The sequence below is a fragment of the Haliaeetus albicilla genome, chromosome 2, assembly GCF_947461875.1.
Source record: "Haliaeetus albicilla chromosome 2, bHalAlb1.1, whole genome shotgun sequence".
Classification (NCBI taxonomy): Eukaryota; Metazoa; Chordata; class Aves; order Accipitriformes; family Accipitridae; genus Haliaeetus; species Haliaeetus albicilla.
Genome location: NC_091484.1, coordinates 5669531 through 5685050, shown reverse-complemented (window position 1 = coordinate 5685050; position 15520 = coordinate 5669531). Strand labels below are relative to the sequence as shown.

Here is a 15520-nt window from a genome sequence, read left to right as displayed (position 1 = left end):
GGTAAGTAAGTACTTCGTGAAAAAAACTGGGCCAGCAATAAGCCGCCGTACAAACTCCCAGGGAAAAAGCTCAGCTGCAACTGAGTGCGGGGACTGCTGCCACTGCCCCGAGCTCCTGGTGGGACCTTCCCAGGCTCCACGTCCCACATCCCATGGAGCTACTGGCCGTGCTGTTTCTCCTGCAGGTAAGTGGGCTGCGGGGGCTGCGGGCATGGAGCTCCCCTCCCGGCTCCAGCCGTACGGAGTGGGCATCGTTTGTCTTCTCATCTCCAAGGAGGGATGGCTCCTCCGTCCCTGGATACCGGGCTCAGGTCTCCGGGAAGGGGTTTTCCTCCGCTCCTCCTGCTAGGGATAGCAGGGCGTTCACGCCTGGCAGAGCACACTGGTGCCTAGTGTTGACCTTGCTGGATTAATGACGCCCCACAGTAATTCAGGGGCATTTCCACGAATGTTTCTGGGGGGGTTCGTGGTCCTGAACTGGGTTCAGCAGTGCCCATGGCTGGAATGGGTGCAGCAATAGCCTGAGCCGTTGCTGTGCACCTGGTGCACATGGAGGAGTGTGGAAGCCATAAAATACACAAAGCTTCCAATATAATGAAAAGGGGCTACCCATACACAAACGGGAAAGCAGCTTGTTCAGGAGGTCCAGCAGAGCTGAACATGGAACAAAGCTAATAAATACTACGTACAAATGCCAGGTTAAAGCCTTGCTTGCTGTTTTTACATCACAGAGGTTTTTCCTTGGGTTATGCAACAGCTTTACAGAGTAGCTCCAAGGCATTACTGGTGAACAACGATTGCTTCACAAGTTTATAACCTTGGCAACTTTATTTTCTTTCTTCAGAAAAAGGTCATAGGGTAAAGTCCCGACCTTTGCCCAAGCAGGAGGAGCTCTGTTTCATAGTTTAAATGCCACTGGAAACATTTGATGGAATGGGTCATAAAACCTCAAGCTTTCCAACAAAAGCGGTGAGAACTAGGAGGAATGTGTACAAGTTACCTGTGAGCTAACAGCAATAGTGTAATTTGAGTACTCTCATACTCCTTTGCGGTGAAAGATTTCAAGTAAAAAGCAGTGTTGGAAGCTAGTGCAGGAAGCCTGTACTCATAAAAGGGCAAATCCTGCCAATTAGGGTGCACTTACCATTCTCAACAATTTATTTTACGCATCGGGATTAGAGACTTTGGGCCAGTGTTCATCTTCTGGTAAATCAGCTATGTTTGGAACACTTAAGAGGCACATAACAGAGTCTCTGAGAACCTGAAATATTCCCCATACTTAACTTTTTTCCAGTAGTACGTTTATGTCCTGTCAATACGAGACAACTTCTAAAGAAGCACTAGACACAGAGAGACAGAGGTGAATGTTTTAAAAATTGGAGATACTTGGTTTGAGAAAAGCCATAGAGATAATACCAGGGACTGTTAGATGCAGTGTCTGCATGTTTCTGGGACTGGCATCACCTGACCAGGGAAACCAGTATCCAAGCTCTCATGCAAATTCATTTGGAATAAGATGGATGATATTTGTGGAGTTTCCAGGGTTAGATACAATTTAATGCAATGCTGTCAGAACTGGATCAATATGTTTCTGTGAAGACAAATTGCTCCTAGACAGCATATGAATGGTTTCCAGTTAACCACACTTCCAATAATCATCTTTTTTTTTTTCCACAAGATTACTGCTGCCAACAGTTTTTCTCATGAAATTGAAAATTTCAGTTTAAGACAAGCCATCCGAAAGAAGAGTATTCAGGTTTGTTGTCAATATTATGTAATAACAGATATACAACTGTTAATATGTAAACTGTAACACTAAATACACTTCTTTATCCAATAGTGGATAGATTCTTATCAGTTAGACAGTCTACGTCCTCTACAGCGTACAAAAAGGACCTGGGTTATCACCACCATTGACGTTCAAGAGGAGGACAAAGGACCATTCCCAAAATATGCTGGACAGGTACAAACAACCTTTTACTAAAAATTCTTCCTGAAACTCAGTAAAGTACTCATCACAACAGATTGTAAAATAAAATACCAAAGGTAGGAGAGGTCAAGAATTGTGCATCAAACAGCAACTTTTTAAAAAACTTACTTGTTCAAAGTTGTCTTATTTACACAGAGTTGGGTAGAATTTTGTGGTGTGGGGGATATACTGCTCCTTTCTATGGGCAGCTGTAGGCACACTCGGGGGAAAGAAGACTATAGAGTAGGAGAGGTGAGAGAGTCATTGCACAGAGCTGTGTACCTGCACATTGTGCAGAGAGTTGTGATGCTGCAACCCAGAAAGCTGTTGAGTTGGCTGAGACCAAGCCTGCAAGCAAGGCCCCATCTGCAAAAAGAAGGTGGGCAGGAAGAGAATTGGTCTGAAGTCTTTTTATTTCTGTTTCGTCTTCCCTACTCACACTGCATTGTGCTACTTCTCTTTTCAAAAGCTGTTCAATAACAAATCATTTAATACATCAGTAAAATATTTAATCAGTGGACCTGGAGTAGATGAATCTCCAGAGCTTGGACTGTTTTCTATAGAAGATGATGCAAATGGACATGTGTATGTGCATCGTAGCATTGACAGAGAGAAGACCCCAACTTTTCAGGTAATGCACTTTAAAAAAATTCTTAAAACTGTTTGCAAATATTAATTGCTTTCTCATGGCTAAATGCTTCGCAAGAATGAGACACACCTATAAGAATTTTAAGTGTTTATTTTTATGATCTCCTTATTTTGAACCTCTAAGTAAATGCTAAGATGATTGTCTCAGCAGAGACCCATAGGTAACTTCCACATCACTATTCATTATAAATCTTTGTGGCATGTTTGGATTTCCACAAATATCTATACACTTTTTTTCTTTTGTCTTTTTGGTATTACCCTTGATCATAATCTAAAAAATGAAAAAACTCAAGAACTCCTATAATCAAGAGAATGGAAGCAAATAGTTATGCATTACAAAAAAATAGATAATACTGTATTACTGTAACTTTACGTAAGAGTAAGCATATGTTTCTCCTTAAGAAGCAGAAAAGTGCTCATAAGCAGTAAGTGTAATGAAAGAAATGTGATAACAAGTGTATGAATGAAATATGTGAGTGTGGGTTTGTTTTCCTCTTGCTAAAAATCTTCAGTTGTGGTCTCCTTGTGTTTATTCTGTGATGATTTCTATTTGTGTCTCTGTGGATTAACTGTACCCAATTGATAGTTACTGTTCCATGTGGCTTTCTGTGCAAGGTCTTGCCTTCCATAATGAAAAGATAAATTTTTGGGAGCTTTCTATTCCCCCTCACTGGGCACATGGCTCTTCTGTGGCAGGCACTCTGGGCTTGGTTTTAAAGCAGAAATAAGTGTAGCAAAGGAGAATTCAGCATTCAGAATTGAATCCCCTGCACATTCATGGATATGGAGCCAAAACATCAAAGAAATACAGCTAGAGAAAACTGAATGTACTACTTCAAAAAATACTTTAGAATTGGGAAGCATATGTGAAAGCATTCTTTTGTGTGGCCCCAAAGATATTTATGTATTTTATATTAGGCAGTCATTTCAAATAATCCAGATCCAGGTACTGATTTTTTCTAAAGTATTGTTTAATGCACAGGATGACCATTATCAATCTACTACCTTTGAAAGCTGAAATAATGACTTAGTGATGCAACTCAAAGCCAAATGATAGCCAAATATGACTGAAGAAGCATCAAAATTGAAACTTTTTTGTTCCATTCTGATGTCTAAATGATACCATTCATTCCATTCTGATATCTGTGTTGCTACTCATTTAGATACGTTTTGATATTGTGTATAGAAAAACTGGTGAACCATTGGACAACCCTTTATTTTTCAAGATAAAGGTTAAAGATATTAATGACAACGCACCTGAGTTTCTCAAGGAGGAATACAGCATTACAATAAGAGAGAACCACAATAAAGGTAAGTGCCATCCAAACAAGGGACACTACTGGTTTGTGTATGACCGCTCTCTTTTAATTCCATTGTCTTTCTTTTTCCTTCCTTACTACATTTGTTCTTCTCCCTGGCTTTTACTTAAACACTTATGGGTTTAGGGACTATTTCCTGTGAAGGACTGTTTCCTACCTCTTGACTTCTTGTCTGATTAACCTCAATGTACATTAGCATAATATTGGAGACATTCTGGAAAAACTCCTAAGATATTTCTTAACTACAAGCCAAGACTTTAGCAGACTAATCTGAACTGTGGATCTGGAACCTGCACATGCACACTGCTTCACAGAAGGTGGTCAGACACACTGTTTTAGAAATAAGACTTCATCTGGGTGTGCAGACACGTGGGCATGGTGCCCACTCCTCAGGAGCTGGCTGAGAGCTGTGGCATAAATAGTGAATGTTTTTGATAAAGTAAATTCAGAATTGTAGTAACACTATCGTCTAACGGTACTTTAGGCAGATTTGCCACCCAAATGAGGTGGTGGCCAGAGTCTTTGCAGGGATAACCATAGCCACAGGAGAAGCTAAAGATTTTCTTAGGACTTGTGTGTTCAAGAGCCTGCAGACAGGCCTGAGAAACTCCATGTTGAGACTAAACACTTCTGTTAATGTCTCAATTCTTCATCCTAGATGAGCCAGTTTTCCAAGTTACTGCCTTGGACAAAGATGAAGACGGCACTGTGAATTCTCAGGTGTCCTATTCTCTAAGTATGCGAATGCCCCTTCCAGACGGATTCATGTTTAATATTGATCCTACCACAGGATCAATACTTCTGTCAGGATGCCTGGATTATAAGGTGATGTACATATGGCAGCTTCTTATAATTTAATGCGTGATACATGTTCACTACACCTTAACTAGGTATAAGGGAAAGGACAGCCTCACATCCAGCTTTGTAGCTGCGACTGGCAAAATACAGGAACCGCTTCTGAACTGAGTTTGGAGCTTCCTTTCTTCTGTTTTTCAGAGTGCCAACTCTTTCAAATTTCTGATTAAAGCCAGTGACCATGGAACACCCCAGCTGTCATCTACTGCAACAGTGAATGTAGTGGTTGAAGATGCAAACAACCACCTCCCTGTATTTACTAGCGATAATGTAAGGAAAAACATTATAACTTTACTGAGCCTTTCTAAATATAGTTCAGTCCCTCAAACTGCTAAATACACTCAGCAGTGGAAATGGGAACCCTCAGATGCAGAATCAGGCCAAAACATGTGCAAATGAGCTTTATGTGTTAGAAGAAATATGTCTTAAAAATGTGGACAGTAAGAGAATGCTTGACTATTGACAGTGATAAACTTTTTCTGTGTACAGCACTAGAAGGTTTTCATCTCACTATTAGCGTAAGGATGCTGACAGACTAGCTTATTCTAACATCTGAGAAGCTAAGGTGCTGATTACAATCTACTCCTGAAAGATCCTAGTTTTGATCCGTGAAGACCTCAACGGCCCTAAACCTGCCTGCCTGCAAACTCAGTACATCTTAATGGGGCAGTCAGGTGTGGTAGCAATGCTTCTGCTGTCATATTCTGTGAGGCTGCTTGTAGAGCATTTGCTGTATGAATGGGAGCGATTGAGCTTGCTGGCAGGAAGAGGGCTCTGAGGAGTTAAAAACTGTGAATGGGTAGACAGCTACACTTAATTCAGATAAGAGCAATCCATTTTCAGGCCCTGGTCCCATTAATAGCTCAGGTCCCAGAAAGACTGTTTTTGTAATTTGCATGTTGACACACTGTTGTGGTTTAACCCTGACTGGCAGCTAAACACCACACAGCCGCTGGCTCACTCCCCTGCAGTGGGGCGTGGGAGAGAATTGGAAAGGTAAAGATGAGAAAACTGGTGGGTTGAGATAAAGACAATTTAATGGGTAAAGCAAAAGCCACAGATAATAGATAATCTGCCAAAACAGGTTTATACAGGAAATCTGTGCTTCATTATCATTAACTCCAGTCTAGTAAAATTCTGAGCCTTCTCACAGCTGTGATTTGTTCCCTCTGAGTACATGTATTATTCTTCACAGCATTTTTAAAAGCTGTGATGCAAGAACAGTATTGTTTACATATTAGAAGGCAAGAGTCTGAATTTTCGGATCTCAACCAGGGACCAACTTACATGAGGAAAATAAACACAAACAAATTGCATTTTATTACCATCTCATGTTTTAAGACGTATTTCTGCCTTAGGTGATTTAATTGGCATTTCTTAGCCTGTCTTTGGAGTGCTGGTTAGGCATGCTGGTGGCTACATTGCACCATCAAAAACTTAAACCACTGTGAAGAAATTACCTAAAATCTCACACATACTTGCTTTATACAAAGTCAGGCATGTAAAATCCGCAGACTAGTTCTGGTCTAAGCCTGTATGCACCAATCTCTTCTACATGGCAGAAGACAATCCTGGATGAAAAGCCCTAGTGGCATTTATGGGCCTATTACTATAGTCAGTAGTAGGAGAGACAACTAGTCTCCTGGTTTTAGATGAAGATCAGGTTTAGTAATAAGTTCTTTATGAAGTCAGTGGGAATGTGTTGGAGGAAAGTTAGTTCTGTAACTCCCATAGGGGTTCTCTGTCAGTGAGTGGGGACGCATGAACCACTGCAGACAATGACAGTGTGTGCAGAACGCAGTTCCACATGGTCTGGTGGTGGAGGTCTGGCTCAGAACTGTCTAACAAGCTTCTTCCTCTTGGAGAATAGAAATAGTCCTTATTTCTTTCCTTTCCCCTCCCAGTACCAGCTACAGGTTTCAGCAGGTCAAGAACATCCAGCTGTATTACAGCTCCAAGTGGAAGATAAAGACTCTCCCAACACTCCGGCTTGGAGAGCAAAATACAGAGTAATGAAAGGCAATGAGAAGGAACAGTTCACCATTGAGACGGATCCAGACACAAATGAAGGCATTTTGAGTGTTATCAAGGTAAGGAGCAGTAATAGATGAGCTACAGCATGGCAATGTGTAGCATGGGCAGTCTGATTACAAGACTGATAGCTGAGCATCTTAGCTGAGTTCCAGGTATATAGATGTGACTGCCAAACCAAAGGTTATAACTGCTAATCAGACTTTTGTCTGGGGTTTTCAGCCTCTCAGCTATGAAGATGACTCTGAGATGAGACTTGTCATTTCTGTATCAAATGAAGAACCTTTCTTTTTGTGTAAAAACGGCACTGTGATGATCTCAGGCCTAGAATCCACGAGTACAACTGTGAACATCAAGGTCTTAGAGTTACAACATGCTCCTAGGTTTCATCCTCCTACACTTATTGTCCAAAGAGAAGATTCAATGAAGCCTGGGAGAGTATTTAGAAGGTATCCTGCCACATATCCAGATGATGTGCCAAATAAGATAAAGTAAGTGGAGATGCTTCTAACTCTAAGAATAAGAAATAGGTTAGGAATATGAAGATGCTTTTGAGTTTAATTTGGTATATGTACATATATGAATACACATCCACATATATATTTACAGTTATATGAACATATACATTAGAGGTGCAGGTTTACTATTGATGATACTGCAGATCCCCATAACGGGCTCTGTAAGATACAATTTAAAGGTGCAGTCAGTTCTTGGTTGCTCAATATTTCTGCTGTTTTCAAAACAGTTTTGCCTAAAACGAGGTTGCATTATTTATATTTTACTTTTGATGACAAAATTTTGTTGCCATAGAAAGGACTAAGGTATGTTTGGCTGTAGGAATGATAATCTGTCGTGGAAATTAGATACTTTCTTAGCCCCTAGGAACAGTTTTGATGGGCCTGTTCAAGGTATGGGGACTTGTATGGGAAACTGTTGGCTGGCTGTGTTAAAACACACAGCTTGTCATAGAGTTAACAAAAGTAAGCATCACTAACAAGTAAAAATACCTACAGAGCTCAAAAGGACAAAGAAAGATGCAGTAGCAATTTTCTATTCTTCAAAATCCATTCAAGATTGTAACTTGTAACTTTTACCTTTCTTTTAAAGATATGAACTAGCCCATGACCCAGATGGTTGGCTGAGGGTGGATGAGAATTCTGGAGTTCTTACTGTGGCAAAAGAATTTGATCAAGAATCCCCTCATGTGAACAACAGCCTGTACACCATTATTGTTCATGCTATTGATCATGGTATGTAGCCAGTCAAAACATAGTCAAGCAGTATTTGGACTGTTTGAGATGAGGTGCATGTTAGATATAAAATGATAGCAAGACTAAGGATCTAAGTGGAGAGTAGTAATGCAGAACACTCTAAGGTTTAAAACTTGTTATGTGTGACTAGTAGGATAAACCTGAGATCCTGCCAGTGGACAGGCTTTGTGCCAATGGACTCACAACCCAGTTGTGAGTGTTTTTCTGTTTCTTTTGCTCCTGTCTAGGTATTCCACCACAGACTGGTACTGGCACCATCCTGCTTTACTTGTCTGACATTAATGATCATATGCCAACATTAGTGGCTCCTTCTTTAGATGTGTGTGACAAAAAAGAAGGGATGCCTCTCATTATGAAAGCTAAGTCTGCTCCAGTCCATTCACATTCTGGGCCATTTACATTTGAGCTGGCTGAGGACTCTGAAGATGTGAAGCATAACTGGAAATTAGGAAGGAACTTTGGTGAGCTCTTCCTTTCATGTCCTTCATGAGAAGTTTATTGTGAGTTGTGTGCCCTCTAGTTATTTCACTGTCTGTTACCTTCATGGTTTGTTACTGATTAGTCTCAATGAAACTGAAGGGAAGTGTAAGGACAGCTTTCAAAATATAAAGTTACTGCAATTTGAAAAAAAGTTACATTGTTCTTCACCTCTGCTGAGGGCAGGACCAGAAGTGATGTGCTCAGATTGCAGAAAGGGGGATAAGACAGCTGAGGAACCACTTCTGCATTTGATTAACTGCCTAATGAATTCTAGGTGTTTTCAGTGCGTCTGTGCCAGAATGCAGCAAGACTGGGACAGATCTCTTTGCCCAGAAGGCTCAGCAAGGTCATAAAGTGGGATGTCATTTTGTCCTATTTACTATGGTGCATTAAGGCTGGAGAAAGTATTTGTAATTGGGGTGCAAACGAGTTTCCCCTTGATTATCAATAGAAGGGACTGTAGAATATCACACTTCTTTCTATGAGTCTTGAAATAATTTGCTTGTCTTCTTTTTTAGGGGAGTCAGTTGAACTTTTAATGCTAAGAAGCATTCCACAAGGTAGCTACTTGGTGCCCGTCATTATTCAGGACAGGCAAGGATTTTCTACAAGGCAGAATCAGCATGTTAGGCTCTGCTTTTGCCCAGATGGACATACATGTAAAGATTCACCACTTCCACAAGCAGCAGTGAGATTTGGAGGTGGTGCCATTGCAATAATACTGATGGCTTTCTTATTACTACTGGGTAAGTAACCTCCTAACTTACACGTGCAAGTTACCTGTCATCTGCCCATTGGATCTCATTGCAATTGCAGTTCATGAACGTGTGCTAAAATCTAGCAGCCTTAACAAGAAAGGCCATTGGCCTTAATGTGTTAGAGAGTAGTCAAGGGGCAAGCAGTTAACACTTGCACTCTTCATGGCGCTTCCATCCATATGTCATGGTCCATGACCCGTTCTCTCTTCAAATTTTAGGAAGACCTTAGTTTTCCAACACAAGATGTTGCCAGTTCCATCTAGTAACCGAAGAGACCTTTTTTTCGATAGCCAAGAAAACTTTCAAATTACTAAGCACTATGATACAATGTGTAATGCAGAGGAAGGTGGTATCCAAGGCTGACAACACAGGGTAAAAGACACTAGAAAGACCAGTGAAACTTACCTGCACTCATGCTTGGGATGTGAAGAGGTGAGGACTGTATTATAGAGAAGTGAAAAAGGGAAGATAACATAGATGCATGGAATACTATTGTATGAACAACAATAAATACAAGTATGTAACCTAGGAAAAAAGAAAATATCTAAACTGAAAAAACAGCAATGTACTGTTAACAGGTGGAATTTTTCAGCTTGTTACTTGTGAAAATCATGATTATATTATGGCTACAAGATGACTGGCAAATGTAAACGTGTTGTTAAGCTGAACTCTAGTGCAACAAAGTAAATATTCTTGATTGCATTGAATGAAATAGAATACTTCACTTTGACATTAACCATGTACTGGATAACTGGAAGTTATTAATTTCTTCCATAGGGTTACACTACTCAGTAATTGCTTGTTATAAAGCTGCTTCCTCTGTAACAGCTCATGTTGGTTACTGCTGAAGAGATGAACTACTGATTGTTTATCTGAAGCAAAAATTAATAGATTATCTGACCACTATTCCTCTGGTTACTTGTGAGTGATCTTGTATGTCTGCCTGCTCAGTGCAGTGCTCTGTGGAGATAACAGCTTGGCTTTCTAAAGCAGGCTAACCGCTCCAGGCCCAGCATTGTGTCTGCACAACTACATTGCTGGAGGTTTCCAAGTTAGCTCCTTTGGAACTAGGCTGGGTACCTCACCAACCCACTGTATTGAGCCATACAGATCTATTCACAATGCCCATTTCACCATTCCCTTTCTTGTTTCAACAGTTTCCAGTATTCTACTTTGCCGGTTTAACATGCTGGGATCTAAAAGCAAAGCCATTGTTCCAGCTCAAGGAGGTGAACAGACTTTAATAAACTATAATGAAGAGAGCAGAATGTGTTTATCTCAAGTAAGTGCAAAAGCATATATTCCAATTACCCCACCAGTGTTGTGTGGCTGAATCTGGTACTAGTAATCTCTTTTATTACATTTCCTCTGGTTTTTGTATTGAGCAAAATAAAGCTTTTTTTTGCCATTAAGCATATCTGGGGAGTGGTGTTCTGCATGGACTGGATAATGCTACTCTGGGGACAGACTATTATCACTTCTACCATTTCTCAGTATCAGCAGGACCTTCCCAGGTGTCTCATCCTACTGATGAATCTAACAGATGAGGAGGCACATCATCTCTTGTTACGCTGCACATACTAGTGTTTTCAACAAAGAAGTAAATGAAAGTGAAAAAGGGAATAGTCTGCAAAAGTGTCATACTTCACAGGCCAGTTCAGTTTCTTATTAATACCATCCCTCTCCCTGTATGCAGGCTAAGCTGGATGTTACAGATCATGCTGCTCTACCACCTGTGTCTGTGGAGGCTGAAAAAGAAGTGATTGCTGAGGTAACTGCCTGTTTCCTTATGTAAATACCCTTTTTTATACCACAGAAATTGGTAATCCCAAGAATGAGATTTGGTATTAATAATAGTGGGAAGAATAATGCAATATACTTCAATTAGAAAATAAGTGTCACTTGTTGGAGACTCAACTGGTATTTAAAATACTGTTGACAACTTATGTTTTTCTAACAGCTTTTGAGACTGGCACTTCTTTTCATTAGTTATTGTTCTAAATATCTGGAAGTTTAATTTCTCCCAAAATTCTTATCACAGTACCTGAATTGATATGCACAAGATTTTATTCAGTTCTTGGCATAACTGAAATGGAACCATCATTATTCAGATACCTACCAAAACATGCTGGTCAACATCTTCTACTTAACATATCATAAAAGTGTGGACAGGATTTATGAGTATTTTTATGACCAGAAGATGTACTTCTGGGGGTTTGAAGGCTTTTGAATTTGTTCTGTGGATTTTTGTACTGCATTCTCTAGCAGATGTCTATTTTTATTGTAAAGAATGCCTGAACAAAATTCTGGTCTACATCAGTAGGTGACTGCCATGTGTTCTGTTCATAAGTATGTAGTGATCACCAAGAGACTCTAAGAACAATCTCTGTCTTACAATAGGCAAAGAAAATGTAAAATAGTCTTTTTATGCATGTGAGAACCCAGTTCCACAATCCTTAAGACCATAGTTAGGAGCTAGGATTACCTGTGTGGGTAGATTTTATAAAGTTCTGAGGTCATGTTTGGTGCCATTAATGAAAAGGAATCCAATACATTTAGAGGAAGAAACATATTTAATTACTGGAGATTATTAAGAAAGTCTACAGTTGGTGACTGCATGTACACATGGAGCATGTACTGATAAGAAGAAACAGTCCCTGAACAGAAAAAGCTGCAATGTAACCGGAGGAGACAGCACAAGAGAAATGGATGTAACGGAGAAAGATAATTGGAATTATTTGTATCAGAAAGAAATGTTAGTAGGTGACTTTATGGTGGTCAAACCTGAGATACTATGTCTGTCTTCCAGGATGGCCAAAGCACTAGTTACGAGACATTCCAAGTAAGACACCTTGATTGCATCACACAGACAGTGGACAAAATACTGGGTCAGGTAAGAAATGAATGTTGAATCCCTCCTTTGTCAAGTTGGCATGTAAGAATAGGAAAAAAGGCTTGCAAAACTGGAAAGCTACTATGGCTTCAGCTACTGTCTCAGCCCACATCTAAGAAGCATTACAGTTGAAGGCAAGGGATATATTTGATGGGGAAACATTCAAGACTCTTCCTTGTTGAAAATGCCTTGTCTCCTAGACTTCTTGTTGCCTCTGGCTGGTCACCCAGCAGTTACTGCAAGGCTGGGGTCTATCACCTGTGACAAATCCTTCAAGACGCTCAGGTGGGGCTAAAATGCTTTCTGTTGCTGTGCAGAGTTAAAGTTTGGTTGCCTGCTCTTTCACTTCCATGCTATCAAGGAAATCCTCGTTCCTTTTGCCATGTCCTGTCTGGCCACTGCATATTGACTGGCCTGTCCTCCATGCCTCCTTGGGCCAGACTGCATGCCTCCACGCAGTCATGTTTACTTGATAGCTGTCTGGTCCAGGACAGATCAAATGCTCTTTTCTGTCTCATTTGTACTCTAGGGGAAGTTCAGGCTGTCGTGCTTATGCAGCTGAGAGTTTCAGTAAAACTTTTCCTTTTCAGCGAAAGACTCATACTCATCATTGTAATCTCCTGGCTTACCTGCCTAATTTGCATACTATGAATTCCTTTAATTTCCAAAAGGGCAGTAGGATCTTCCATGATGATTTGCATTGTTTCTTCCCTTCTTTAGAAACTATATTTCCAAAACACACTGGAAGATTACGGGGCCATCGATGAACCTTGCAGATATGCTGAGGAAGGAGAACTAGAGCGAAGTAACTCCTTCTGCTCTGTCTCCATTGGCAGTGAGGACTTGCCTGTTGATTTTTTGGACACTCTGGGACCAAAGTTTTCTGCTCTGGAAGGAATCTGTCAGAAGCGATTTCCATCACTCAATTAATTTCAGAAGGCTGTGACTACTTTATGGTGTTGCAAAGGCTTCTGGCAGAAGCACTGACAAATTCAGAAAAAAAGAACCATCTGCACTTGAAAGTGTTGCGGTGTGTTTGAACCATGAGTACCTGGCCTTTTATTCTTCCTGCCTGCACTGCATGCCTGCAGCCAAGAATGTGACGTGTCTGGAAGGTCCACACTACTGTGCAGAGATGATGGAGTGATTTTGGCATATTCTGTGCAGACTTATGCAAATAGACCATCTGATATTAAGGATCCTCAATTTACTATGCAAAGGGAAAAAAACAGATCTACTAGGCTAGAAATTCCAGTCAAAGTTCCATATGGAAATAAGCCAGTTTTGAACAGAGAAGGCAGTTACCAGCTAGGCCAGTGATATACAGTCCTTTCTCCAGTAAATCCAAGATTAACTTTAGTACGGTGCCATGTGGATCTGACTTGATGATCAGATCTTTTATTTCTATATGACTTTCTTTTCTATTTTCTATATGTTTTCAGTGAAACATCGAAAAGAAAGTGCACTTCTACTCTTAGTGTGACTGTAACCGCATAATGACCTGAGAGATCTGCACCATCTTTGCCTTCTAGTGTAAAACAGGCACTGTAGTGCTTGCATGCTTATGCTGGCATCTGGTGTCTGTCAGTATTATTACACTATTGTAAACAATACTCTAAATGCTAAGAAATTGTTGACAGAGGACAAGGTATGGTTATTCCTTTCATTCAAATAACTACCTTCTCTAAATTAGCTACAAGTGACCATGATGAGGAAATTCATGGGTTTCCTCAAGCACCACTGATAAGACAGACGAAATAATAAAGAAAGTATGGTATCAAATTTCCTTATGTGGAAACCACAGATACTTTATTTTTAAACGTTGTGGTTTGTACATGTCTGAATGTGTACAGTTGACCTATGCTCAGTTATAGCATGATGGCTATTGGTGTTACAATACATGAATGAGGAAAGAATAGCTCAGAAGAAAGTACTTTGCCATTAGGTAAGTTATACATTCAATAAGAGGTGGAATTAGTCACAAATCTTACTTCTGTTCTATTACAATTCTGTGCTAAAAAAAAATTGCTTTCCCTGAGGCAAGCACTAAGTCTAGTATCTAAGGCACCGTTCTTCTGTTTTAAAGTTTACTTAAACAACAAATTATGCTTTTGCTCAGATGTTATTAACTGATAATTCAAGGCTGGAAACTTCAGTCAAGCGTGATTAAAGAATCTGGCTGAGTGGTAGGCAGCTAAGTTTTCCTAAAGGCCAGCAGCAAGATCTGTTTACACAATAAATCACTACTCCGGTAAACTGTCCTTAACTTATAACTCCAGATAGGAGACTTCAAGTGAGGCCAGTGATTTAACAGCACTGCTAATAACCAAGATGACTTTTTTTATTGCAAACTATAACCGTATTGGTCAGATTAGAATTATGCTGTGTTTTTCTATTTCTTCTGAAAATTATGCAAGATTATGAAAGTATTCTGTGTGTTTACTGTTTGTGTAAACTTGTGTTGGGTCTATAGCACACTATGCTTACCAACACCAAAACATTAAACGTGATCAGACCCACAGCTGCTAATGCCAGAAAAAGTTGTCTGTCTCTTGCATGGAAAAAAAAGAACTGTTTTAATGAAAAGCTGTGGTATAGCAAATCAGAATGTTCACTGGAGGTTCTTACAATCATATACAATGTGCCTATATGGCTAGTAACATTCATTATTTCAGTGCCTTCAAAGGGTTTCGAAGATTTATACACACTAAGCTAATACAGCTTCCCAGCATCATTGTGAGGTAAAGATGTAGTGTTTACACTTTAAAGAGCAGAAATTTAGGCTGAAAGAGCTCCTCCATTGACCACAGTCACACAGAGAGCTTGCAGCAAACAAAGGAATGGCATTTATCAATTGTGCTCCATGTGTATCTTGCCTTTCACCAATAATGTTGACCATTGCAGCAGCTTTTTACGCCATTCCTTTTGACCAGACCTGAGGAATATGCACTCTGCTTTGGTCGTATCAAAACAGTACAAAATCTCTAGTATATACAGTCTTGGAGCAAACAGTGATGGAAGTAACAAATAATTAAAGCCTTTATTTTACAGATAAGGGACTGATGCACAGAAATCCTGTCAGTTCCCATAATCAAAAAGAGACTTGCAGAATGGATCTAGATTTTCAGAATCCCCTTTTACAGTGTAATCATTGAAGTATCATTGTATTCATAATTCCTGTCAAGCCCTGTCATTTATGCAATTACCTGGGCAAAAAATATTCCTCCTTTTTCTCACTAAGCATTTGCAGTCACAAATTTAGTGATGTGACACTTGAACTCCTGTTAATGATCACA

The 15520-nt window shown here is 40.0% G+C and overlaps 1 protein-coding gene across 1 annotated transcript; it reads left to right on the top strand.

The window, feature by feature from the left end:
- Positions 1-469: 469 nt before the first annotated feature.
- CDH26 (cadherin 26) lies at positions 470-14811 on the top strand. The gene is made up of 15 exons (XM_069798853.1): positions 470-1756; positions 1841-1963; positions 2439-2600; positions 3781-3928; positions 4595-4761; positions 4933-5061; positions 6696-6881; positions 7045-7313; positions 7930-8072; positions 8321-8554; positions 9092-9319; positions 10489-10613; positions 11028-11102; positions 12141-12224; positions 12945-14811. Exons 1-15 carry the CDS (start codon positions 1622-1624, stop codon positions 13152-13154), a joined length of 2418 nt encoding a protein of 805 aa, XP_069654954.1. The 5' UTR covers positions 470-1621; the 3' UTR covers positions 13155-14811.
- The last annotated feature ends 709 nt before the right edge of the window (positions 14812-15520 follow it).

Coding starts and splice junctions, on each gene's coding strand:
- CDH26 (XM_069798853.1), top strand. CDS start 1,622: ATGAATGGTTTCCAGTTAACCACACTTCCAATAATCATCTTTTTTTTT. Junction 1,757..1,840: donor TCCGAAAGAAGAGTATTCAG/GTTTGTTGTCAA, acceptor TTTATCCAATAG/TGGATAGATTCTTATCAGTT. Junction 10,614..11,027: donor GCAGAATGTGTTTATCTCAA/GTAAGTGCAAAA, acceptor CCCTGTATGCAG/GCTAAGCTGGATGTTACAGA.